The sequence below is a fragment of the Daucus carota genome, chromosome 8, assembly GCF_001625215.2.
Source record: "Daucus carota subsp. sativus chromosome 8, DH1 v3.0, whole genome shotgun sequence".
NCBI classification, from domain to species: domain Eukaryota; kingdom Viridiplantae; phylum Streptophyta; class Magnoliopsida; order Apiales; family Apiaceae; genus Daucus; species Daucus carota.
The window spans coordinates 25,350,330-25,376,550 of record NC_030388.2 but is presented as its reverse complement, the minus strand read 5'-3'; the positions used below and the strand labels follow the sequence as shown (position 1 = coordinate 25,376,550).

At 35.5% G+C, this 26,221-nt stretch overlaps 4 protein-coding genes across 4 annotated transcripts; all 4 read left to right on the top strand.

Moving 5' to 3' along the window:
* The first annotated feature begins 2,712 nt into the window (after positions 1–2,712).
* LOC108197650 (uncharacterized) lies at positions 2,713–11,337 on the top strand. The gene is made up of 14 exons (XM_064082395.1): positions 2,713–2,842; positions 3,119–3,411; positions 3,514–3,590; positions 3,727–3,886; positions 3,984–4,008; positions 4,094–4,183; positions 4,272–4,443; positions 4,652–4,725; positions 4,808–4,877; positions 4,997–5,068; positions 5,156–5,289; positions 5,388–5,461; positions 5,562–5,603; positions 11,071–11,337. The coding sequence occupies exons 2-14, from the start codon at positions 3,120–3,122 to the stop codon at positions 11,121–11,123; spliced, it is 1,335 nt and encodes a 444-aa protein (XP_063938465.1). The 5' UTR covers positions 2,713–2,842; position 3,119; the 3' UTR covers positions 11,124–11,337.
* A 245-nt stretch (positions 11,338–11,582) lies between these two features.
* LOC108199017 (dirigent protein 18) lies at positions 11,583–12,510 on the top strand. The gene has a single exon (XM_017366783.2). It carries the CDS (start codon positions 11,657–11,659, stop codon positions 12,392–12,394), a length of 738 nt encoding a protein of 245 aa, XP_017222272.1. The 5' UTR covers positions 11,583–11,656; the 3' UTR covers positions 12,395–12,510.
* Positions 12,511–12,841: 331 nt separating this feature from the next.
* LOC108197292 (beta-glucuronosyltransferase GlcAT14A) lies at positions 12,842–17,686 on the top strand. Its single transcript, XM_017364869.2, has 4 exons — positions 12,842–13,546; positions 15,459–15,534; positions 15,629–15,744; positions 17,010–17,686. The coding sequence occupies exons 1-4, from the start codon at positions 13,042–13,044 to the stop codon at positions 17,516–17,518; spliced, it is 1,206 nt and encodes a 401-aa protein (XP_017220358.1). The 5' UTR covers positions 12,842–13,041; the 3' UTR covers positions 17,519–17,686.
* Positions 17,687–23,466: 5,780 nt separating this feature from the next.
* Positions 23,467–25,402, top strand: LOC108197067 (GATA transcription factor 1). The gene is made up of 2 exons (XM_064083191.1): positions 23,467–23,770; positions 24,465–25,402. Exons 1-2 carry the CDS (start codon positions 23,666–23,668, stop codon positions 25,071–25,073), a joined length of 714 nt encoding a protein of 237 aa, XP_063939261.1. The 5' UTR covers positions 23,467–23,665; the 3' UTR covers positions 25,074–25,402.
* Positions 25,403–26,221: the final 819 nt, after the last annotated feature.

Here is a 26,221-nt window from a genome sequence, read left to right as displayed (position 1 = left end):
TATCTAAACATATTCTGATCCGATCTGTCGGATTTTTTCGGATTTTCGATTCGGGTTCGAGTTTAATTCGAATACCTAAAAAGAAAAAAACTAAAAATTATATATATGATTGATTTTTTAAAAAATTGAAAATATAAAAAAAAGACTTCACATGTCGGTCTGAATCGTGTATTTCGAACCCACATAACTGACCAGTTCTAATAATGAGTCGATAAAGGTGCAAGTATACAAATTAATACTATCACAAAGTGCAAAAGAGCCCCTCTAACACAAGGATCGATTCTTTCACAAAATACAAAACAGATTTTACTTAGCGACCATTTGTTTAAGAGAAGCAAAAACTGCTTCTAACTGCTTTTTTTTTTTTACCAGTTTATGTAAATAAGTAAAAGCATTTTTAAGAAGGTGAGAATGCTACCTTTTCTCTCGGAACTTTTACTTTTTTTTCAAACACGTTGTTAACCTATTTACAATTTATGTCTAATCCACTTCTTTACTTTAAATAAAAAAGTCACTTTTTATTAAAATTACCCGAATGACCACTTAATCTTAAATTGATTTCTACATTGTTAAGACAACGTAGAACATTGTACAAGACATTATTACCGGATATATAGCAAAATTGAGTGCAAAACATAACGGATAACAAAATGAAAATGTTACTCATACTCTGGTCCCTTGTTAACACTTAAAAGTACGTCTTGCCTACTTGTACCTAATCCATGATCCAATTTGTATAATTACCAAGTTCCCTAATGACTCATTCTAAACGACAACTCTTAATTGCTGATTAAAAAAAACACCAATCTTAAGTTTTTTTTTGAAGATATCACCAATCTTAAGTTAATAATACAACACCTAACATAACACACCGACAAGTACATATCTACTTGTAATTTTCCAGCGGATCAAGTTGGCAATTGTTGACAAGTAATGCGAAAACAAAAATAACAGCTAAAAGGAGAGTCAATTATAAGTAACTTATAGGTCTCTTGAGTAAAGTTGTGTAGAGCACATGGCAATATAGTTGGATTTAGCTTATATTATCAGGTATCTCATATGTATCAAGTTTGGCCAACTTTTGGCGTGCAAGTAAGATTTTATAGTTCAAGGGAGTTTGTTTTTTTTTTTGACAGAAATAGGTCAAGGGAGTTATAAACTTCGGTCCGGAAATTGAAAATATTTTTGAGGAAAAAAATATTCTCTCGATATTAGTTAAACATATCTTTCTGTTTAAATTATTTTACATTAATCAAATGAAAAAATATATTTATGAGAAACGATTCCAAAATGTATTTGTTAAAAAGTTTTTGAGAATATTTTTAAAAATAAATTAGCTTCCTTTGGGTTAGAATTAGGCAATGACCTAGTCACACCGTGTTGCTTTCTGGACAAAAAAAAAACGAGAGAGAAAAAAAAAGGTGTTAAAATAACCAAATAAATATAATAAAGAATTAGGGAGTTGTCTCGAGCACCGCTCCTGCACCTCTGCAACGGTCACAGAGATCACCTCCTTTTTTTAATTTTTAAAACCCGTCGCAAAATAATTTGATTAATGGGTGTATTTGATTAGGATTTTGATGGATTATCTTTTAATCTATGAATTTCAGTGGATTGTATATTATTCTGATTTTTTATGGATTTTTATAAAATATCACAGCTAATATAAATTTATTTAGGTTTGTTAGTCTGTTCTGTGAGAGTTATTTTTGATATTTTCCATAACCGAGTTTATAGATGGGCATTATTTTAATAGGTTAATATTTGAAGGTTATTATGAAATCGCGTTTATGGTCGATTGTTGAGAATATTTTAGGTGAAAATCAACCGGATGAAAACAAGTACATATTTTCAAATCATCTTCAAATCGCTTAATCGTCTCTTCAATAAAGAAAGATTTAACAACGATATTATTCAACTTTTGTCCAATTTCGATTATATTTGTAAATGTCGTATGATTTTTGATTAGTGAATTGATTTTTTTTATTAAAAAAAAACATTACCACACCGTAGTTAATTTATCATTGACTCATTTGTCAGCCTTTGGCTTCTCCGTCCATTTCGCTTTTCTACGACAACTAATAGCGATAAATATGATTCTAGCACTCAAATGTTTTTAAGTCTCCTACAATGCTTCATGTCATGAATTGTATGAACACGGACTTCACTTGAACTCAGAAGCAAGTAATTAGTCACTAAATATTTAGTTAACCTTCCAAATTGATTACTCCCTCCGTCCCAGTCATTTGTATACAAATGGCTGGGACACGAAGACCAAGAAAAAGTGTAAAAAATGAGTAAAGTTAGATGAAAAGTGGGTATAGTGGTGGGACCCATTTATATTTAATAATAGATTTGAGATAGTGGAGGAAAGTAGTGGGTGTAATAGTGTTTATATTATTATAGAATGGAGATATGAGAGGAAAGTAGTGGGTGTAATAGTGTTTATATTATTATAGAATGGAGATAGTGGAAAAAAATAGTTGGTGTAATGTTATTTTATATTATAAAAGTTATTACTTTTGGTATGTATACAATTGGTGGGACGTTCCAAAAAAGAAACTGTATACAATTCATTGGGACGGACGGAGTAGAGAGTTTATACTAATGCACTACTAGACCTGGTAGGTGGTATCACCGTTGACTAAAAATATTAACAAAAAAAATAATAATCAGAATTTATGCATGTGAAACGAGGCTTGTTGGTTTGTACTTATATGTTTATCTTCTAGTTTGGAAAAGATATGAGCCAAGCAGAAGCTTAATCTATTCATCTCACTTCTTGCTCAAAGCCACTTGCACTTCTCTGTTGAGTTTTCTGCTTCAAGCCCAGAGGAGTCAGGTTAGTTTTTCTTCAGTAGATGATTTTTTTTCTTATATCGAAAACAAATAAACAATGCACCTCATGCAAGTGAAAATCTTGTTAATCATTTAAGCATATTTGAATGACTTCAGTTAATGGTCTATATTAATTAATCATGCTGCATTTTACAGCTTTGGCATAGAGTTGCATTGCAGCACAATAATATATTAAACGATGCGAGTTTAAGGTTTGCTCAAGTTTAAGTTGTCAGGACTCTGTGTTGATGTGAACAAGTTTTAGAAATTGAAATTTCAGGATGGTTGAGCCTGTGGAATTGGTTGAGACTGCTGAGATGGATGAGGAGGGCCAGGTGATCAAAATCAGACTAAGCGATCCAGAGGCTAGAGTCATCGAAATCAAGCTCAGTAACTCTGAAGTAACTCTGCTGAGGGAACATTATTTAGCTCAGCAGAAGAGTATAGAATGCCTGGTTAAGAGAAAAAAGTCACAACGAGCACGCTACTCCTATGGCATTATATTCTTACTGACAAATCTGATTGCTTGGGCTGTTCGGGACTATGGCCAGATTGTTTTCTCTGACCTTCACTGTATGTCAAAGCTTTTTTGCTGCATTTCATAAACTGATGCCTTTTTATCTGGTAAAATAGCTCCTAAAATTACTTTTACTTTGTTATTAATGTGTTCTGCAGATGTAAAAGCCTGTGGAATTGAGGGGCGTAGTTGTTACCAGAAAATGGGAGTTCTTCGTGTTAGTTTAGGATGTTTCGTATCTTTTTCTGTGAAATGTAGAATAATTAATTTACCCTTGTTTTGCTACTCTTAATATTTTCTTCTCAAGTACACTATAACTAAACATGTTGCAGTTAACTTAATTGTCCATAGCATCCTTAACATTAATCCAGATGTTCTTCTTTATAATGTTGCTTGCGACATTCAAGACAAGCAAATTGTATGAAGGTGGAAATCTGAGGCACTCTGAATGGTGGGCATTGAAGTTTCTCATATGGTTCATATCACTAGTCACCTCACTCTTTGTTCCGTCGAGTTTTATTCAACTATATGGTATGTCTCCATCACACTCTGCATTTTTTTTTCCCAATTCAAGTCAAGAAATAATCAACTATTTATACCAGCTGATAGATCATACATCTTCTTGCAGGAGAAGTTGCTCGTGTTGGTGCAGGGTAAACTCAAATCCTAAAAAGTTCAATTAATTGAAATCTCATCGTATCAAATTCTGCAGCAATTGATTTTTTCCACATCACACAGGGTTTTTCTTATCCTCCAACTCATAAGTGTGATCGAATTTATCACATGGTGGAATACTTATTGGACTCCGGAAGAGAGAAAAAAGCAAAGGTTTGTTGGAAGCTTCAAAACTACATTACTAGAAAAATTAGCTTCTTGCAGCTTTCTATTTCTCACATTTTCTTTTTTATAAATTCAGATGCTTCCTGGGTCTATTTATGTCAACACTGTTCTACATAGCGTCTATGTGTGGAATCGGGGTAATGTATTCACTCTATGCTCTGAGTGCCTCATGCAGTCTCAACATATTTTTCATCACCTGGACTGCAATTTTGTTATTAGTAATGATGGCTATGTCCTTATATTCCAAGGTGTGAATTTCCTGTTCTTTTCTTCTTAAACTTTTTTTTGCTAAATTTATTTTCTTCTTCTTATTCTGATGCGCGTGTTCATTAAGCTTCAAATATTTCAGTGACAACTGAGTTAAGAAACTGCTGGTCTGCGCGTGTTCAAATTTAATGATGCGCGTGTTCATTAAGCTTCCAATAGTTCATTAAGCTCATTTGATGATTAGTGCAGGTAAACAGAGGCCTTTTATCTTCTGGCATTATGGCTTCCTACATTGTTTTCCTCTGTTGGTCTGCTATACGAAGGTTAGTAAAAAAGACTGATCCCCTGATCTCCATAGATGAGCTCTGTCTGTTCAACATTTAGCTTAGATTTTGTGATTTTCAGTGAACCTGCTAGTGAAAAATGTGGCGCGCAAAGGCAAGGAAATGGACACGACGACTGGACTTCAATATTAGTAAGACTTTGTCATGTTCGCTGTATCCTGATTAAAAATCTCTTGACAGCAAAAAATAACACACAGAAAAGAAAATTGCTATTTAACACTGTTACTCACATTTTTAAAACTGTTTTTAGGGCTTTCTCATAGCTATCTGTTCAATTGTCATGGCAACCTTTTCTACAGGGATTGATTCAAAAACATTTCAGGTAAAAAACTAATGTTACCTCTCATTGATTCTCTATTAATAGCGGAACAGAGAGATTTAACTCTTTAAGTAATGAATGGGCTTACAGTTCCGAAAAAATGAACCTGAAGTGAAGGATGATATTCCCTACCAGTATGGTTTCTTCCACCTGGTATTCTCCTTGGGGGCCATGTACTTTGCGATGCTATTCATCAGCTGGAACTTATCTAGCCCAACTACAAAGTAACAATTTACAGTATTCTGTACAAATTTATTACTTAAGTCCATTGCTGAGTCCATAGAAATAATTTTCATACTTAACTAGATTTTACCTTATGTAGATGGAGCATGGATGTTGGGTGGGCAAGTACATGGGTGAAAATTGTTAACGAATGGTTTGCAGCGACGATATACTGTAAGCAAATCCAAAGTCAAACACACAGCACCTATTGCCCACATGGATATAAAATTTATGCTTATAATTGGTGTTAATCCTGTTTGATATGGCAATGCAGTATGGAAGTTGATCTCTCCAATCGTGAAACAAGGCCGAGTTGATGGGAAAAAGTGACCACAACGGCAACTGCTAAGTGCGGAATTAATCTTCGTTGGACAATACTTCCCCTACTTGTATGAACCTTCGATGAAACAAACAAGAAAAGCAACAATAAATAATAAACAAGACACCAAGAATTATACGTGGAAAACCCCCTCAATGAAAGGAGTAAAAACCACGGGACCGTAGTCCACCCAAACAATTCACTATGATAAATTATATGGGTAAAACACCAAGTTCTTCTCCAGATAAAACTAGAGGAATACAATCACCTTCACACTCTTGGAATAACTCGTCAAGAAGTATGGAACCAAATAAGCAACAAAAGAACAAAGACCCACGGCTAGGTTCAGCCTCTCCACGGCTCTTTAGCTACTGCCCAGCCCCTCAAATACACCTCCGAATCCGATCTCCACCGTTCAGAATTTAGATATCGGTGTTAGGAAGATGCTGTCCGAAATTCAGGACGATCCGACCGTTGGAACTCCGGGAAACGCAAAAACAAGGCAGCCAGCGCAACCAGAAAATTTCCTGCGAATTTTCACACAATATATCTCTTTTGCCTATTTTCTCTCTTGCTTATTTTCACAAATCTCCTCCTATATTTATATATAGGGTTCCCTTTATTTTTATCTCCTTGTGGGCCAAAACAAGGGTAATCCTATTGGGCTTTTAATCTCATAGGTAGAAACTAAAACCCAACAAATCTCCCCCTTTCTAACTATGAGAAAGAGTTCGCCATTCCGGCGATCGAACAACATACCTTTAGCTTCCCTTTAGCTAAAGACTTTGTCAACATATCAGAACCATTATCATCGGTGTGTACCTTTTCCACTTCAAACAACCCTTCTTCAAGAGCGTCTCTAATCCAATGATACCTCATATCGATATGTTTGGTCCTTGCATGAAATGTTGGATGCTTAGCTATATCAATAGCTGCTTGATTATCACAAAGAACCACATAGCGTTGTTGCGGGGAGCCAAGCTCCTGCATCAACCGCTTTAACCACAACAACTCTTTACAAGCTTCGGTTGTTGCTACATACTCTGCCTCCCCCGTAGAAAGTGAAACACCCTTTTGCAACCTAGATTGCCATGAGACTGCTCCCCCTGCAAAAGTCATCAAATATCCAGAAGTGGATTTCAATGTATCCTTATCACCTGCCAAGTCAGAATCTGTATATCCAATAAGCACTGGTTTATCATTCCCAAATGTAAGACCCAATTTGGAAGTACCTCGAAGATATCGCATAATCCACTTAACTGCTTCCCAATGCTTCTTACCCGGATTTGTAAGATAACGACTGACAACCCCAACTGCAAAGGCTATATCAGGTCTCGTAGATACCATAGCATACATCAAACTTCCTACTGCTGAGGCATATGGAACTCCATCCATCTCTGCAATTTCTTCCTTCGTAGAAGGAGAATCCTTTTCAGTTAACTTAAAGTTGGTAGTAAGAGGAGAACTAACAACTTTAGCTTTATCCATGTTGAACCTGCAAAGCACCTTCTCAATATATTGCTCTTGTGATATATGCAACTTCTTGGCCACTCTATCTCGATGAATACGAATGCCAAGAATCTGTTTCGCTGGCCCCAAGTCCTTCATGGCAAAGGACTTACTCAACTGTTGCTTCAGTTGGGAAATTCTTTCAGTATTTTTGCCAACAATAAGCATGTCATCCACATAAAGCAATAATATGATAAAATCATCATCTGAAAATCTCTGAACAAAAACACAATGGTCAGAAATAGTCTTACGGTAGCCTTGCTTCTTCATAAATGACTCGAACTTTTTATACCATCGCCTTGGTGCTTGCTTCAAACCATATAGACTTTTTAGAAGTCTACAAACATACCCCTCTTTACCTTTAACCTCAAAACCTTCGGGCTGCTCCATATAGATTTCTTTGTCCAAGTCACCATGTAGAAAAGCTGTCTTGACATCCATTTGTTCAACCTCCAAATCAAGACTAGCTGCTAAACCAAGCACCGTACGAATTGATGTCATCTTAACAACGGGAGAAAAAATCTCATCAAAATCAATACCCTTTTTCTGACTGAATCCCTTGACGACCAACCTAGCTTTGTACCGTGGTTGTGAAGTATGCTCATCTTGCTTCACTCTGTAAACCCACCTGTTTTTCAAAGCTCGTTTCCCCTTAGGTAGCTTCACCAACTCAAAAGTATTATTCTCATACAAGGATTTCATCTCATCTTGCATGGCATAAACCCACTCCTTCTTGTGCTCATCTTCCATAGCTTCTGCATAAGATTCAGGTTCACCACTATCAGTCAATAGAACATACTCATCAGCAGAATACCTGTTGGAAGGATGACGATCTCTGTTAGACCGCCTGAGTGGAACGAATGGTGGAACATTTTGTACCGGTGACTCCTCATGGGCATCATCATCCATGTCACTATTTTCGGGAATATCAGTATTAGTGTCATGTTGGTCATTATCATGAGCATCGTCTCCAACCTGCGAGTCCACATGTCTTGCAGGAACTGGATCCAAATCAACCAGATCATTGTTATGTTGAGGAACTGACTCTGCCTTCCCAACATCTTTCAAACTCTGATCTTCAACAAAGATAACATCTCGGCTTCTCACAATCTTCTTTGAAACTGGATCATAGAGCCTATAGCCGAACTCATCTTGGCTATAACCAAGGAATATGCACTCTTTAGTCTTCACATCTAGTTTAGACCTTTCATCTTTGGGAATATGCACAAAAGCCTTGCATCCAAAGACACGCAAATGATCATAAGAAACATCTTTACCACTCCAAACTCTATCTGGAATATCAAACTGTAAAGGAACACAAGGTGAGAGATTTAATACATTTACCGCAGTATTCAGTGCCTCACCCCAGAAAGACATCGGCAACTCAGCATGTGAAAGTAAACATCTGACCCGCTCCACAAGTGTTCTGTTCATCCTCTCTGCCAAACCATTAAGCTGAGGTGTCTTTGGTGGAGTCTTTTGATGCCGAATACCCTGCTGTCTGCAATACACATCAAAGGGACCTGTATACTCCCCTCCATTATCTGTCCGGATACATTTCAGTTTCTTCCCAGTCTGTCTCTCAACTAAAGCCTGAAAATGCTTAAACACGTCTAATACTTGATCTTTAGTCTTCAAGGTATAAACCCACAACTTCCTTGAATGATCATCGATGAATGTAACAAAGTATAATGAACCACCATTGGTTCGGGTTTTCATGGGACCACAAACATCGGAATGCACCAAGTCAAGTACATGCTCTCTACGAGAGGGAGGACGACTCTTAAAAGAAACTCTGTTTTGCTTGCCAGCAACACAGTGAGAACACCTTTTCAAATGTATATCAGTCAGACCAGATAATACCTTTTTCTTCGACAGCATATTCATTCCTTTTTCAGTCATGTGAGCAAGTCTCTTATGCCATAAATCAATCATATCAACATTCTCCACAGCGTTAACAATGTCAGTAGAGACTTTAGGTTGTGTCATATATAATTTCGGACACCTCTTTCCTCTTGCAACAATTAAAGAACCCTGAGTGAGCTTCCATTGACCATTACCAAAGCTGCTAACATACCCTTCATCATCAAGAAGGCCTGTCGAAATTAAATTCATTCGCATATCTGGAACGTGCTTCACATCATGAAGAAATAACTCCATGCCCGTGTCAAACTTCAGACATACCTCACCGACGCCAACAACTTTTGATATGCCACTATTACCCATTTTAACATCTCCAAAATCACCAGAAGTATAAGATGTAAAGAAGTCCCTTCGTGACGTAACATGACACGAAGCACCACTATCAATAGCCCAACTCATATCATCTTGTGCAAGGTTAACAATATCACCATCACAACAAATCAGGTGCTCATCAGTAGTAGCAATCACCACAGAATTATCATTACTACTGTCAGTTTTCGTCTGATCGTTGTCTGAGCTCTTTTTATTTTCTCGCTTCAACTTTCTGCAGAACTTTTTCGTATGTCCTTTCTTACCACAATGATAACACTCAACATTAGAATACTTACCTCTAGAACTACTCCGTTGATTACCTCTATTGGTTGGACCTCTGCTTTGAGCTCTCCCCTTCCTTTCGGTGACTAGGACTTCTGACTGTGAAGAGGAACCCTGTGACTTTCTTCTCATCTCTTCATTCAGAATACTGCTCTTAGCTAGTTCCATACTGATAATACCATCCGGAGCTGAGTTCGACAAAGACATCCTGAATGTCTCCCAAGAATCTGGTAAAGTACCCAAAAGACACAATCCCTGTATCTCATCTTCAAACTTGATACCCATTCCAGCAAGCTGATTCATAATTCCTTGGAATGCATTCAAGTGATCAGAAATTGTAGTGCCATCTTGATATCGTAGAGACATCAACTGTTTAATCAGATACAACTTATTATTTCCCGTCTTTCGAGCATAGAGTTGCTCGAGCTTGTTCCACAAAGTACGCGCATGTGTCTCTCCACTAATATGGTTCAAAACATTATCATCCACCCATTGCCGTATATACCCACAAACCTGTCGATGCAAAATAGTCCATTCTTGCTCGGTTTTATTTGCAGGCTTCTCCGTAGTAAACACGGGTAGATAATATTCCTTCACATAAAGAAGATCCTCCATCTTCCCTTTCCAAACATGATAATTAGAACCATTCAAATTAACCATTCTACTCGTATTCGTTTCCATCGTTCAAACAAGTTCAAAAAACACAACCTGGCTCTGATACCAATCTGATGGGAAAAAGTGACCACAACGGCAACTGCTAAGTGCGGAATTAATCTTCGTTGGACAATACTTCCCCTACTTGTATGAACCTTCGATGAAACAAACAAGAAAAGCAACAATAAATAATAAACAAGACACCAAGAATTATACGTGGAAAACCCCCTCAATGAAAGGAGTAAAAACCACGGGACCGTAGTCCACCCAAACAATTCACTATGATAAATTATATGGGTAAAACACCAAGTTCTTCTCCAGATAAAACTAGAGGAATACAATCACCTTCACACTCTTGGAATAACTCGTCAAGAAGTATGGAACCAAATAAGCAACAAAAGAACAAAGACCCACGGCTAGGTTCAGCCTCTCCACGGCTCTTTAGCTACTGCCCAGCCCCTCAAATACACCTCCGAATCCGATCTCCACCGTTCAGAATTTAGATATCGGTGTTAGGAAGATGCTGTCCGAAATTCAGGACGATCCGACCGTTGGAACTCCGGGAAACGCAAAAACAAGGCAGCCAGCGCAACCAGAAAATTTCCTGCGAATTTTCACACAATATATCTCTTTTGCCTATTTTCTCTCTTGCTTATTTTCACAAATCTCCTCCTATATTTATATATAGGGTTCCCTTTATTTTTATCTCCTTGTGGGCCAAAACAAGGGTAATCCTATTGGGCTTTTAATCTCATAGGTAGAAACTAAAACCCAACACGAGTTGCAAATCATGAAGAGGAAGGAGGGCAGCAGATTGATTCTTTAGAGTCACAATGATTTTTGTTAAACTGTAAAGTGCATACAGCAAGTGTTTTGGTCACTTGCTATCGTTAGCTAATCATTCTTCATTTGTTATTGAGTGGTTCAACTACTCTTATTAAAACAGCTGCAGGAATTTAGAAGTGTAAAAAAAACATAGGCTAGTATCAGTAAATTTGTGAATTTACATCATATTGTCGACTTTCGTACAATTGAATGGAGTTTTGTGAGATTTTGTTGATGACTGAATTCTTGTGATAATTCAAAGTTCTCTTTGCAGAGTAAGTGGTTTTGCTGCAACAGCAACCAACAGCTCCAGAAAGAAATGGATGGCTGTGTTTCATTTATCAACTAATTTTAATGTGTTATATAATTGAAAATCAACATTAACCACAACTCTAACAACTTCACTCATTAGAAACAACTCCACCTCTGATTCCACAGAAAAGTGTGTATATAAAGAGCAACATCAGGGTCTAATAGATTATAACAATTACATTCTTCAAGCGCTTCAAATTAAACATATCCTTCTCCAATACAGATATTTCAAGATGTTGAAGCAATTATCAGCTTCTATTCTCGTCGCTGCTTTGCTTGCAGTTGTGCAGGTAGCAACATTAGTGGCTGCAATTGATCCACCAGTCGCCGAAGTACCTGTTATTGAGATATACATGCACGACATTCTTGGAGGCAACAGTCCTACAGCTAGGCCAATCACGGGCTTATTAGGAAACATCTATAGCGGTCAAGTACCATTTGCTAGGCCAGTAGGCTTTCTGCCACCAAAGGGGGTAGCTATTCCCAATTCCAACGGTGCCATTCCAACAGTCAATGGCAATGGCATTCCACTTGGCACTGGCTTATCAGGTACAAGGTTTGCTGGAAATCCCAACAACAATGGTGTCCAGACACAATTGGGACCGGATAACTTAGGACTAGGTTTTGGAACAATCACAGTCATTGATGACATATTGACCACAGCACCTGAGTTGGGCTCACAGGCAGTAGGAAAAGCTCAAGGAGTCTACGTTGCAAGCTCTGCAGACGGGAGCACACAGATGATGGCTTTTACCGCGATGCTGGAAGGGGGAGAGTATGGCGATAGCCTCAACTTCTTTGGAGTGTTCAGGATAGGAAGTACCATGTCCCGGCTGTCAGTAACAGGAGGTACTGGAAAGTTTAAACACGCGTGTGGGTTTGCAGAGGTTCGTTCACTCATACCAGCTGGTCAGCATGTCACAGATGGGGTAGAGACATTGTTGAGAATTACCATTCATCTCAACTATTGATCAGTTTGCTTTGCATCATCATCCATATGTCATTTGTGTGTTTGTTTTTTACTCATGTCATGTTGATTTGTATTTGATCTTTTTAATATGGCAATGAATGTGTGAATTCTCAACAATCCTGCATAGAAAGCAACTGGTTAGACACATTCAACTTTCAGGGACCCGGATCCTAACAATATTTATCTCAAATTTAGCTCGGAATATAATTTCCATCACACGTATAAACACAGAAACAAAAATTAAGAAATAAATTCATAACTTAAAATTTGCCTGCGTTCTTGTGAACATACTTAAAAAAATCTCGGATTGACATTGCACGAATTATTTGGCTGATTGTTCCTGTACCTTAACTAACTATAGTACAAATTTACAATGTGTCTTGTTATTGTATATTTGTATTACCACTCTTGCTTGTATTTATATAACTAAGCTTAGTAAAATGAGATGATCCTGTCCTGTAGCTCAATCACCAAAAGCTAAAGCCTCACCTAATCAAAAAGTCTCACCAGCTGCCATTGCTCTAACCACACGCATTACACTAGTTTTAGGCTTTTAGCAAATCTCACATCCCAATAATCATCAACTTCATATAAAATAAAGATCAAATCTTTTTCACTAAACAAGAAAAAAATCAGATCTTTTTGACAATGCAAACTCAAACACAACCACCCAACACCACCATCTACTACCTCTCCACCACCATCATCTTCTCTCTCCTCTTCATTCTCTATCTCTCCACATTCTCTCCCACCCCTTCTCTCTCCTCTGACCCTTTTCTGTTTCCACACCACCCCACCAATTCTTCAACCCCATCAATAGCTTACCTCATTTCTGGGTCAAAGGGTGATTCGGGTCGGGTCATCCGGGTCTTGCTCTCAGCTTACCACCCCAAGAACCAGTACTTACTTCACCTTGATCTTACAGCTTCGAAAGCTGAGAGGGAAAATTTGGCACTTGAAGTTGAGCAAGTTCCGATTTTTAAGGCTGCCAAGAATGTTAATGTGATTGGCAAGGCTGATTTTAGAGACCCATATGGTTGCTCTTCTGTTTCAGCTACTTTACATGGTGCTGCGATGCTTCTTCGTCTTTCGGAGAATTGGGATTGGTTTATTAACCTTGATGCTCATGATTATCCACTTGTGACACAAGATGGTAAGTTGGTTTCTTTATGTGTGTGTGTGTGTGTGAAGTTTTGTTGAAATATTGTGTTATGTGGCATTGCTAAAGTTGTCTCAAGATAGTAAGTTATTTTCTTGATGGTTTGATGCGTATGTGGAATTTTTGTTGTATATATTGTTAGTAAATGTGTGCTGTTTACTTTATGTGGCATTGCATAAGTTGTCACTCAAAACTCGAAAGGGTCATTTACTCATTCCCTATGATGTGTAAAAATGATGGGTTCTGGGTCTTTTGGTTTGTCAATTGTGACATTTCAAAACTGAATGAAACTTGATTAAAATGAATATGAGCATGAGAAAGTTTGGTAAACATATCAGTTCTTGTGACATTCTGGTTGATTGAATCGTGTTGTATGATTATTTGTGTTGCGTTTATATAATTGTGATGATCAGTGTTGTTTAAGGCTCAATATCTTAAAAAGCGCAGGACTTGATTTTGAAGCGCGACTATTCACACGCTCTTTTGTCGAAAAAGATAAGATCGTCATTTTTAACAAATATATATGACTCTTTGGATTCTTAACTTTTAAACATAGCAGAGCATATCTAATATAACAAGATTATCAATAATAAAGTACCAATCAATGATGTTCAATAATTCAAAAGCTTCGGAGTCATTTAGTTTAAATTCCGATCCTTCAAATTCTCATTCTTCATCTTCCTCTTCATCTGTTAAAGTTGAAGAAGAAGGCCCATGAGTTGTGAGTTGCATTTTAAGGTATAGATATTCCTCTTGTCAAGCGTATCGTACAATAAAGAGGTTCCTCTTCTGGCATTCGCCTTCGGGACGGACACCAAGCTTGAGCGCTTTTTATCACTCACTGTTTTGTTGATTTTGGAATTTTATTAAATCGCATTGAATCGCAAACCTTGCGCTTAATGCGCAAAGCGCCATTAATCACGCCTTTAATAACACTGGTGATGATAATTGAGCGTGTCATATTTTGATGCCCATAACATTTTCTTAGAGTAAGTCCAATGGTGTGCTATACTTGGTGCTATATCCATATCATAGCACCAAAATTAAAATTCATCATTCCTATGGCGTGCTAAACAATTTGCTAGAAAATCACAATACTATAGTTTCATTAGTTTGTGTTACATATAATACAACATTTTATTTTCCCATTGAGGCCGAACCTAAGCAAAGAGCTATATTGTCAACTCATCAAAAAGTAAAAAAAGGAAAAAGGGAAATAGACGAATGTGGTACTCGAAAGTGTGGGGTACTTGGAAGTTAGTTAGATATGTAGTCAAAAGTGTGGATTATTTGGAAGTTAGTTAAATTTGAAACAAGATTGAATAATGCATTAGAGATATGGTGCTATTTTATCCCCCACAAACCATTTTTTGGTGCTAAAATATAGTAATAGCTCCATCTATGTCAACACAACCTTTGGACTTGCTTTTATGTGCCACTGCGTAAGTCGTGACTCGAGAACTTAAATTTATTAATGTTTGTGTGTCTGAAATTTTCTTTTCAGTGAGTATGCAGTTAGATTTTCCTACTGATGAGTGTTATAGGCCGTTGCATAATTGGTGTTTTATCTTAAAGTTATGGAGATCACGATTCTTAAATGAGCAGTCATCTTGTGACATAATATCTAACTTCTTTCTGTCAAGTAATTCATTTTGCTAGTTGGGTTGATAATGCACTACTCTGGTAATGCTGGTTTTTAATAATTATCTGACTATCATTTTCAAGTGTTTATCAAAGAATCTATTATTAATTATATCCGATATTGATTCTTCCATTATTCTTATAATTGTTTGTTTTTCTTTCGCGTTTTATGGGAGAGGGAGAGTGCATTGGCTGCACATTATCTACAAACGTTGTTAAGTTCTTGACTGCAATTATCTGAATGATCTTGTTTTGAGGTTTTCAGATCTGCTTCACATTTTGTCATACCTTCCTAAAGACCTGAATTTCGTAAATCACACAAGCTACATAGGCTGGAGAGAGTATGCACTACATTATCCTTTTTATTATATATGTTGCTGTAATAGGCTCGCCGTATTTGTTTAATCACCAGAGTTTAATTTTGTGCTTTTACAGTTCCCGAAGATTGAAACCGATAGTTGTTGATCCTGGTCTCTATCTATCACAAAAACATGCAATTTCTTATGCTTCACAGAAGCGGGAGCTGCCAGGTGCCTATCGATTGTTCACAGGTATATCTCTAAGTGCTGCCGTGTTTTTTTCTGCACTGGAAATAGTAACTAATTACCTGCTCCAATAATTTATATTAATATGTATATATATATTTCATTAAGTGTGTATGTATGCTGAACTATCGAATGTGACAGCCTAATTTGAGTCACTAAATGAATATGAGATTGCTTGTTAATTGTGTGCATTGTGAATGAATAAATATTCTTGCAATTGTGTAAATATTTGTTGGCCTCAAAAGAGCATACATATGTTTTTTCTCATAAGTGTTACTTTATTCTGCCTGGTTGTAATAAGAGGACACGTGAATTCATTTATATGATGGGGATACAGCTAGTTAGGATTCAGGACAGACAGGCATTATGATATTGTTCAGAATCTTAATGTGAGGCAATTGGTAATTGATCCTAAGTTAATTCATATGTAAAAACCCATAGACTCTGGCATGTACTGAGATTGCAGATACCAAACTAATAATCCTACCGAGCAGGATATAGCTTAGTTTGGAAGACAGGTGTACGGGTAATATATTTTAGTACTAATTATATCATCATGTTTTTGACAAGCATAAATAGATATATATGTGTGCTAACTAGGTTCAGCATATCTTCTAATTTTTACTTTATAGTTAATTTAAAAATAAAAATATAATACCGTACCCACTGCTTCCCCCATATATTGTGTTCTTGATATTTTTATAAGTTGCACCTTTAGGTGAGGCAAAGGGCTCGTCTTTTTAATATGCCCGTAAAATTGAAAATGACATTTTTGATGGTTGTATGATCATCGATAACTGATGGCAGTTATATGTGCTATAAATTGGAATTTCAGAAGTTGAGACAATAATCTACTGCTCACTCACAAATCAGTTTTCAAGAATTTTGGAGGACCTAAAATGGGAATAGCTTTTTACAATTATTACTGACATTTGTATAACTTTGTGTACGAAAGTACTGAGTACTGACCCTGTAGAACATATATACATAATATTCTGTTAGAACTTGTGTATAGCCTATATACAGCACAAATTTTATGTTACTGGATCTAATCAACTTATTAAACACAATATAAGGGTGGCTATTAGATGCATTTACAATGGGTGTTTTTTTCTTCTTTCACTGACCTCAATATTGAGCCTTGCTTCTAGTTTCAAGTCCATCACATAGCAATTTCAGTCACTTGACATTGTTGTCTTAAATAAATTAGCTCTCTGTAGAAAGAAGAAAAAGATAGATGGAACCTGAATAATTTGTTTCTTCTTATGCAGGTTCAGGGTCTGTTATATTGAGCCGCAAGTTAATCGAGTTTTGCATATTAGGTACAGAAAACTTGGCCAGAACTCTACTTATGTATATATCAAACACCCCTTCACCCCAATCTGTGTACTTCCAAACTTTAATATGCAACTCCCAGCAATTCAGTAGAACCGTCATCAACCACAATTTGCAGTATTCTGCCTTAGGTGTTCGAAATGAACCCCGACATCTTAATTCCACTGACCTCCATCACCTAATCGATAGTGGAGCTGCATTTGCCTCACCATTTCTCCCTGACGACCCGGTCCTCGACCTCATTGACGAGAAGATTCTAGGCCGCGTGCCAGGAAAACCAGCACCTGGTGGCTGGTGTGTAGGTGGGAACGGAAACGACACGTGTCTGGAATGGGGTAATGCGGAGGTTTTGAGGCCAGGTCCAGGAGCAAGAAGGCTCGAGAGACTCTTTCTTGACCTGCTATCAAACGGGACGCTTGGGTCTGATCAATGTGTATTAATGTGAGATCGTATAATGTTTTGTGTTCATTAGTTGTATAAATGTGAGATCGTATAATGTTTAGTGTTCATTAGTTTAGCTCATTCTTTTAATGTTCATGTAAAATTGCTACCGGTGTTTGATTAGGCGATTAGCTAATCGGAATTGAGAGTTGTCGAATGCAGCCATTAGACAGCCCCATTGGTATTCGTCTGGGAAGTAGATGATTTTGATTTTTTCGCAACCTCAACTCTTTTGGGTTTTGTTGTTATTGTTTTTTAATTTTTGAACACCTTATAATTATTTTAGTTGCATTCTTTATCTATTTAGTTTTAATTATAAATTTTTGTAAATCATTTTCACAGTATTATGATTTATTTTGGTCGAATATTGTTAATAACTATCACTAAAGTTGATCATTTTTTTATCGTAGTCGGAGTAGTAAATTTTGTAGTTATAAGTTAAAGTAACTCCAATCATAAAAATATTTAACTAAAAACTGAGTTGACATATAAAAATAAAAAATATTAATAATATCTTGAAAATATCACACTCCAAACGTATTTTCTCCTGTCTATAATTATGGTCAACCTCCTATAATCACAATATTTTGTCGGACTTCTACAGACATGTAAGAAATATGTGGAAGGATTACATATTATTACTAAATCGATATGATATATTCAATTTATAACAATATAAATATTAATAATATATTATTTTTAAATTATAACTAACCAATACAGTTATACCATCAAAGCACAATATGTTTAGGTTAGGTTCAACAAATTTTACATAAATTATTTGAAAGTCTAATTTAACGAACGATTAATACAATTGAAAATGCTTTAACGAACGATTATAATCCAATTAAAAATGTTTTGAGATCCAGCGAGACATTTATCTTTTTTATAATTTTATCAAATCTCTTGATATTGCTTACATTTATCCAACCTACGCGGACATGCAAGATAGTTAACATTATCTACTACTCCCTCCGTCCTCGTGGTTGTTTACGTTCACTGTTTGCACGCATTCTGAGACTCCTATGAAGTATAGTTTCGCAAATTTTTTTTAAATTTTTTTTTCTTAAATAAAAGTTTAAACATCAAATTTTTATTCAGATAAAAAGAATTTTAAAAAAAATTATGGAACTATACTTTAAATGAGCGTGAAAAAACGTGCCACAAAATAACGTAAAGAAATGAGAGGTACAGAGTAGTACATATTAAAGAGAGATATTTCATTTATAACCAATGAAAATAATAATAAGATATTAATAAAATCTGATAGTTTTATTTAAGTACCATCGTGTTGTAAAAGTTCGTATACATAAATCATTTAATCTATTCTCTAAAAACACTAATGAAATGTAATCAGAAATGAGATTTTTGATTTTTAAGATTGACAACATGCGAAATTACGATTTTATCTAAAACTCATAATAAACCGAACCGCTCTACCCTAATTAGTAATTACCGTAAATGTGGTGGATACGTAAAACAAAAAAGTACTAGTAGAGGGCAGTTACTCTAGATTCCCCTCTACGGCTAGTAGTATCAAACACAGAAACCGTACAATGCGTCTCACACTCTCATTATTAAGTACTGTACTTTTTTTGATTCGGATGAAATAATAATAAATAAGAACTACTGTAATAAATTGTAGTTTCGCTTAAAGTTTTCTCTATTTTTCCCTTTTATATTTGTTTGTCTTTCAACGAAGTCAGTGTTTCGAAATTACTTCCTCAATTTTAATAATACTTGAATCCCTGTACAATAACTAAAATTCATGTTATAATCTAATGCTAGAAATATTTCATTATATATCAAAATTTAAAGGAAATTAATTAGTCAACCCATTTAAATTTTTCTTAAAACATCTGCAAGATATGAAACTTATTAGTTAAAAATGTGTAACATGTTACATGTCATAGATTGATGGAGAATTGGAAACATTTTTCAATTCTGATTACACTTGGATGAAACTTTTGCCGGTCTAATTTATTATATTTGCTGGATTTCTAGGAATTTATGATGAAATTTCACAGTATTTTAATATTCTTTTCATCTCATTTTAATTATTTTTGATTTTTTTATATATATTCTAGGACAGAGAAAGATCTCATTTTAATTTTTTTTGATCTTTTTACACTTACGGCGGAGAAAGATCAGCTCACCCAAACATACTCGATCGCAACTATTTTGATGATAATTGATACGAATAAACAATATCACCGCCGCCACGTGCTTTGTCGGCACAGTCAAAGATGTTTAAACATGTGTCCAGTATAATTCTTAACGTGTCATCACGCAATTGGTTGTGACACGAATTCTTTTAATTTCGGCTCCGCTATTCCTATCGTAATGATCGCCGGAGTTAAGTGAGATGCAGTGTTGCGTCGCGTGAACGGCCCGCGCCACTTTATTTAAATTTACAGTTTTGCCATCACAACAGTCTAGTTCTAAACAGGATTTGGAGTTTGGACAACATGAACTGCTAGTACTGTTTAGGTGCTGCTTGAGAAATAAGTAATTACTAGAATAAAGAATTATTTTTTAAGGAAAAAGTTCATATTTATATAAGATTTTGCGAAATAAAATTAAAAAGATAGTTCATATTTTTTATTTAATAAAAATAAGTACTTATTTTACGGCATAAAAAAAGTACTAATTTTTGAAATGTTAAAAATAGATAATTTTTCAAAAAAAATAGATATTTATTTTTTTAAAAAATAAATATTTATTTCTTGAAAAATAAGTTAAAGAGCTTACAGTCAAAAAATCCATTGACAATTTTACATTAATCATGGTCAATGACAACTGATGTGGCAAATCAAAATAGTCCACATGACACGTAAGATTAATTAGATGAGTTAGTTTGCCAAAATAATCAACAAACAACCTGATATTGTCAAAAAAAAAATCTATTCAATTTTTTTATTTAAAATAACTGAGTACGAGCATAATTACAACAAATTCTATTGCATGCTATAAATTCATAAAATAAAATTAGCAAGACAAAATTCATGAATTTTTCGAATCACCCGGACATAAAAATTCATAAATTTCTTTCAATCATTCGAACATAAAATCCACAAATTCTTTCAAATCATTCAGATTTGAACCAAAAACTTATCGTTAGGACAAATTTTTACATTAAGATAAAACGATAAAAATATAATTTATCCGATGATAGTCAACAAATCAAACATTCTACTAATTGGGTTGTGAAGTTGGAGGATTATCTTCCGATGAAATAACAATGACATGAATTTTGAGCTTGAATTTGAGATTCTCCGACATTAGTTCTCCACTTGTATCAAATAGCCATGTTAGACTATATTTTTTGTCTGCAATCTGCATTACATTTTTATAAACTAAGGGGTCATTTGTTAACCCCTGAACCAGACTAGATTAGCTGAACGATACATCACTCGCGGTTCATGTCATTTGTTGAAGTTTGCGAATTTGCTGGACGACAACGGCATATCTTCTGGACGACCCGACCTTTGTATAGTAGCTAGATGGTTAAGAAGAACACAGCATGTGTTGATGTGTACACACTTCCTAACCTTGTGTTTCCCATTTTTATGAACTTTTAAATTTTATAATTTATAATATTTTTTATATAAATATAATTTATAGTCTTTATTTGCATACTTATAAAATCTTTTGATTATATTATTTGTTTATCCAGAAATTTTATTTTTCATATTTTTCACTCATCCAGAAATTTGATTCGGATTTAACAAATGATAGGAAATTTTATTCGTCCAGAAATTTTACTCCTTCAGATTTTTTACTCATCCAGAAATTTGATTCAGATTTAACAAATGACCCCTAAGCAAGACACATGAACACAAATAACGGCAGATTGCAGACCAAAAAAACAAGGAATACAAACTTAAATTCAAATACTCCCTTCGTTATTTTTTATTAGTCGCTTTGACTTTTTGCACGTATTTTGAGGTGCAATAAAAATGTATTTTTACAAGTTATATTTTTAAATTTTCTTTTTTTAATAAAAATATAGATGTTAATTTTTTATTCTGAAAGAGAAAATTTGAAAAATAATACGTAGAAGTATATTTTTCGTACACCTCAAATCACGTTCACAAAGTCAAAGCGACTAATATTTAGGAACAGAGGGAGTAGATTTTTCGGGTCCTTGGATCAATGTACAAGTGAGCTCCCATGTTTGTAAACTTTCTTGCTTGTTTTTTGCTGGGAACAACAGATGTTGTAGGCTTATCCACCCTTGACCTGTTAGGTTTCTTCTTTGGTCGAGGGTTCATCACTTTAAGTGGATTTTTACATGTTTTTTCGTTGTCCAGGGACTCCACAGTGAGTACATGTCATTTATCTGGGTCGACTTGAATAATGATCATATATTGCCTCCAATTGAACCTTAAACACTTGCAATTTTCCTTCATACTTGATATCTAAAATCATATAATACAAACCCAAATCATGAAAGGAAAAATCGAAGATGCATTTATCGTATCAATCGAATAGCAACGATTAAAATTAGTGCAACAAGGTGGTCGTTGGGTAGGGTTTTAACAGTAGAATAAGAGAGTGGCGGGAGAATGTGAGGGCAATAGAGGTTTTAGATGTGATTTTAATGAATTATTGATTTTATTATTATTTTTTATAATTTACATGTGGCAAGTAGGTGGAGTAGTTATGTGGCAAACATCAGTCATGTGAGATTTTAAATTTTTCATGATTAAAATTTACTTAATTTTAAAAAATATATTAGTTAAACTTGTTATTAAAAATATTATTGATTAATTAGCAAAATAATGAAAAGATTAATGATTTTTTTTGACAATAAACTCATTATAAACATTCATTCATTTGTTTTTGAACTGCGCTCCGCGTGATTATGAGAACAGGATGAAACCTACCATGTTTATGCAGTGTTACAGAAATCGGGAATCGGACCTAATCGGTTGAGCTACCGATTCAGGGATTAATCGAAAATCGGAGATTAATCGGAGTGAAAATCAGATTTATTTTAATATTAAAATATTATTTAATATTTAGTTATTATTATATTAACTATTTAGTAACTAACATATTTACTATATTCATAAACTCTATAATTTTTCATATTTAAAATAATATAGAATTTTAATATTAATAATTTATCATATATACTTCGATTAAGAAATATACATAAGGATTAATCGGGTTTCAAAAATCGAATCGGTGACCGACTTTGTAAGGGATTAATCGGGGATTTTTAGAACAGTGTGTTCATGTTCGCATAATATTTGTTTTTATGAAAAAAATAGGCTTAATTCATTAAGACGGAGTGTATAGACGATATTTGAATCTGGGAGTAGAACTAAAAATTAGTTTTATTTCACGGTACGATAGTTTGGTTAAAATTTGAATAGAATACTTTTAAAATTTATTTTACATAAAATTATGTTGGAAGCCGAATATAATTGAGATGAAATCAATCATTTTTGATATGTACATATACATTGTACACTCCTCAGACCATACTCTAAGCGGGAATATGAATACATATGATATGGTATGATATCCGAAAACTTGAAAATTTTAAAAGATTTTATTCAACCACCTCTCTCAATCTTTCCAATCAGTTGTATCGTTAGATCAATTTGATTTAAATAATCCAATAATTGCAACGTATTGTACCGGATCTTAAATCAACGATAAATTTTTACATGTTTGATTTTAATAATATAATATATTATTACAAAATATAATAAAATCTTAGAGAATTCAAAATAATATCTTGTCTTTTAAATTTCGTCGGACAATCAATAAGTTTAAAGGTATTATTCCTTTGATGGAAATGCAAGATATAGCAAAATATACCTTGACAAAGAATAATCCAGCAAATAAGCAGAGAATTTGTCTAAAACAGTAACGCATAATACATGCATGGAATAAAATCGTGACTAATACAAAAAGTAGCATAAAAGTCATTTCCATAACGTATTTTAAAATAAAATACTTCAAAAATAGAGCAAACATAGATATCCCCTCCTCTCCGTGATTGCCAACCATCCAAAAACTAAAAATTGAAATACACAGACCCACTACGCCTCCAAAATATAACCCCCTCTCTTCTCTCTCTTCAACCCCTTCTCTCTGAAAAAACCCTTTTGAAACTCATACTCTCGCTCTAGAAATGGAGTCTCTTGGCAACCCACCTTTTTTATTGATGGACGGTGACGATATTTTCAACTTTCCTCTTGATGGTGAAGACGGGATTGACCCTGGCCGTCGATTTTCTGTAAGTTTCAGTGCTTTTTGATGTGTGTTCATTATGTTTTTGCCCCTTTGGAGATGAAACTCGGTCTGGGTTTTGGTGGACTCGGGTTTTTTTCTCGTTTTTGGGCTAGACTCGGGGTGACCCGGTTGGTTTTTGAGTTGACTCGGTTGGGTTGACTCGGGCGAGTCAGTGGTTTCATGGTTTTCTTATATACGAAGCATGAAAGAAATATAGAACGTGCCGGGTTGTTAGACTCGGACAGGTTTGACTCGGTATTGAATTATAATATGCATGAAAAGACAGTTTTGTCCATTATAACCCTAAGTTTTGCGACAAGTGGATGGGTAATTTGGTAATTTCAGGTATAATATAATTTTTGGTCAATTATTTGGTGCATGTCCATATCATAGCATGTGCACCTCTTGCTTAATGCTGTTGAGATTTTTGTTACCTTTAAAAGACTAATTTGCCCTCAGGATACATTCTATTTTATTTTATTGGTGAGATTTTCTAAATTTTTAAATTTTTTAATTGTAAATTTATTTGACTTTATTGTGCCGTTTGGTAAGTAAAGTAACATGGAACATGTTGAATGAGGTGAGCATGTGGGGCCCTTACTTGCCGTTGTTAATAATTCTACTAATGACTGAGTTAACTCGTACTTGTGTTGTCTGTTTATGTTGAGTTGACTGAGTCATTAGTTGCTCTTAACCAGGAACTGGAATTTGCAGAGGAGGAACTTGAGTGGTTATCGAACAAGGATGCCTTCCCGGCTGTCGAGACTGGGCTAGACATTTTTACGCCGCACCAGAATCTGCAGAGCCCGATATCGGTTCTTGAGAACAGCAGTAGCAGCAGCAATAGCAATGGCAGTGGGACGATGAGTTGTTGCGGGGCGCTTCCAGTTCCCATTAGCTTCCCTGTGCACTACCCGGTTCGTGCGCGTAGCAAACGTAGACGGAGAAGACGAAGGGAGTTCCCTGAGTTTCCAGTTGCGGTGCAGCAGGCTGGTTGGTGGAACCAGGTTAATGTCAGGAATGTGAAGCAGGATTTCCCCAAGGCGTTGCCGATAACGGGGGGCTCTTCTATTGGCAGGAGGTGCCAGCATTGCCAAGCTGAGAAGACCCCGCAGTGGCGGGCTGGACCCATGGGACCTAAAACTCTGTGTAATGCTTGTGGGGTGAGGTACAAGTCGGGGAGGCTCGTGCCAGAGTATCGTCCGGCTAATAGTCCGACGTTTTCGAGTCAGGTGCATTCGAATTCTCACCGCAAGATTATGGAGATGAGGAGGCATACTCTTGGTGATAACATGATGGTGAAATGAGGCCTGTGCATATTAGGATAGGGGTTGAGTAGTTCGATTTGATTTAATTTTTAACTCCCTATCTGCTTTAGCATAGTTGGGTTAGGAAGTTAGGATTTGTTGTATTGCGCTAGACTGTTATGGCTTAGTGAACCATAATTATTTCCTTTTCTCGAATTTTTGTTAGGGGATTTTGATTTTAGTGTGCGTGAGTATGCAATACAATTAGCCGACAAGAAACCCTGGAGCATGTAGTTTGGTTTTCCCCGTCTATTATACATTTCAATCATTTTATTGTGATGAGGACCAATTATGGGAGTTTCTGAATGAAGGATGGAGGTTTTGCCAGATTTCATTCTAATTTCTTTTTTACCCTGGCTAATACTGAGTAATTGAAAGTTATATGCTAAGCAGGTTTGATAAATTTTCTGTGATAGGATCAGCAGGGTTGAAATAGAGAACCACTGATGGTCCTTTGCTTTTGGCTCGTGATTTCAAAACCTTATCATATATGCCTATTTTATAACTTTCGTGCTTCAGCCTGGAGTTCTGAGTGAAATTTATTTTCTTGATGCAATATGCGCGATGCAGGACAGGAGCACAACTTCAGTTACAAGGTAAACTGAATTGCTTTCTATTGTCTGCAGTACTGTTTAGGAGTGTTCTTGTGACTTTTAAGGTTTAAATGGATTGAAATTGTTGAAGCTCTGATAACTGATGTACAATAGTTAACAATTCTTGTAATTACTGTTTTGGTAAATTGAAGGTTCCATCTCTTATCTTCTTGGGAGAGGAGCATAGGGTAAATTTTATCTTCTATTGCGGAGTAGTTGATAGCATTGAAGGAGAGTTGAGATGCGAGCAGTGGTAAGTTGAGTCTGTAGCATATCTATCTAGGCAGAGTGGAGCAGGTTTCCCATTGCCAATATTCTTGGTTCTCTGGTGGACCAGGTTCTTAATTGGATTTATTATTGGCTAGCTTTAGGAGGACCCAAATGGTTTAATCTTTCTGTCAGGACATACCGTAGATCACTGATGTAAAAACTTTGGTTATTATTCAAGGATTGTAGATAATATTCTCGGGCATAAAATGCTTGGAGAGTTTTACAAGGTGAATTCGGGTGGGAAATTGGGCAAAAAGAACAGGTCTTATTATTCCTATACATACT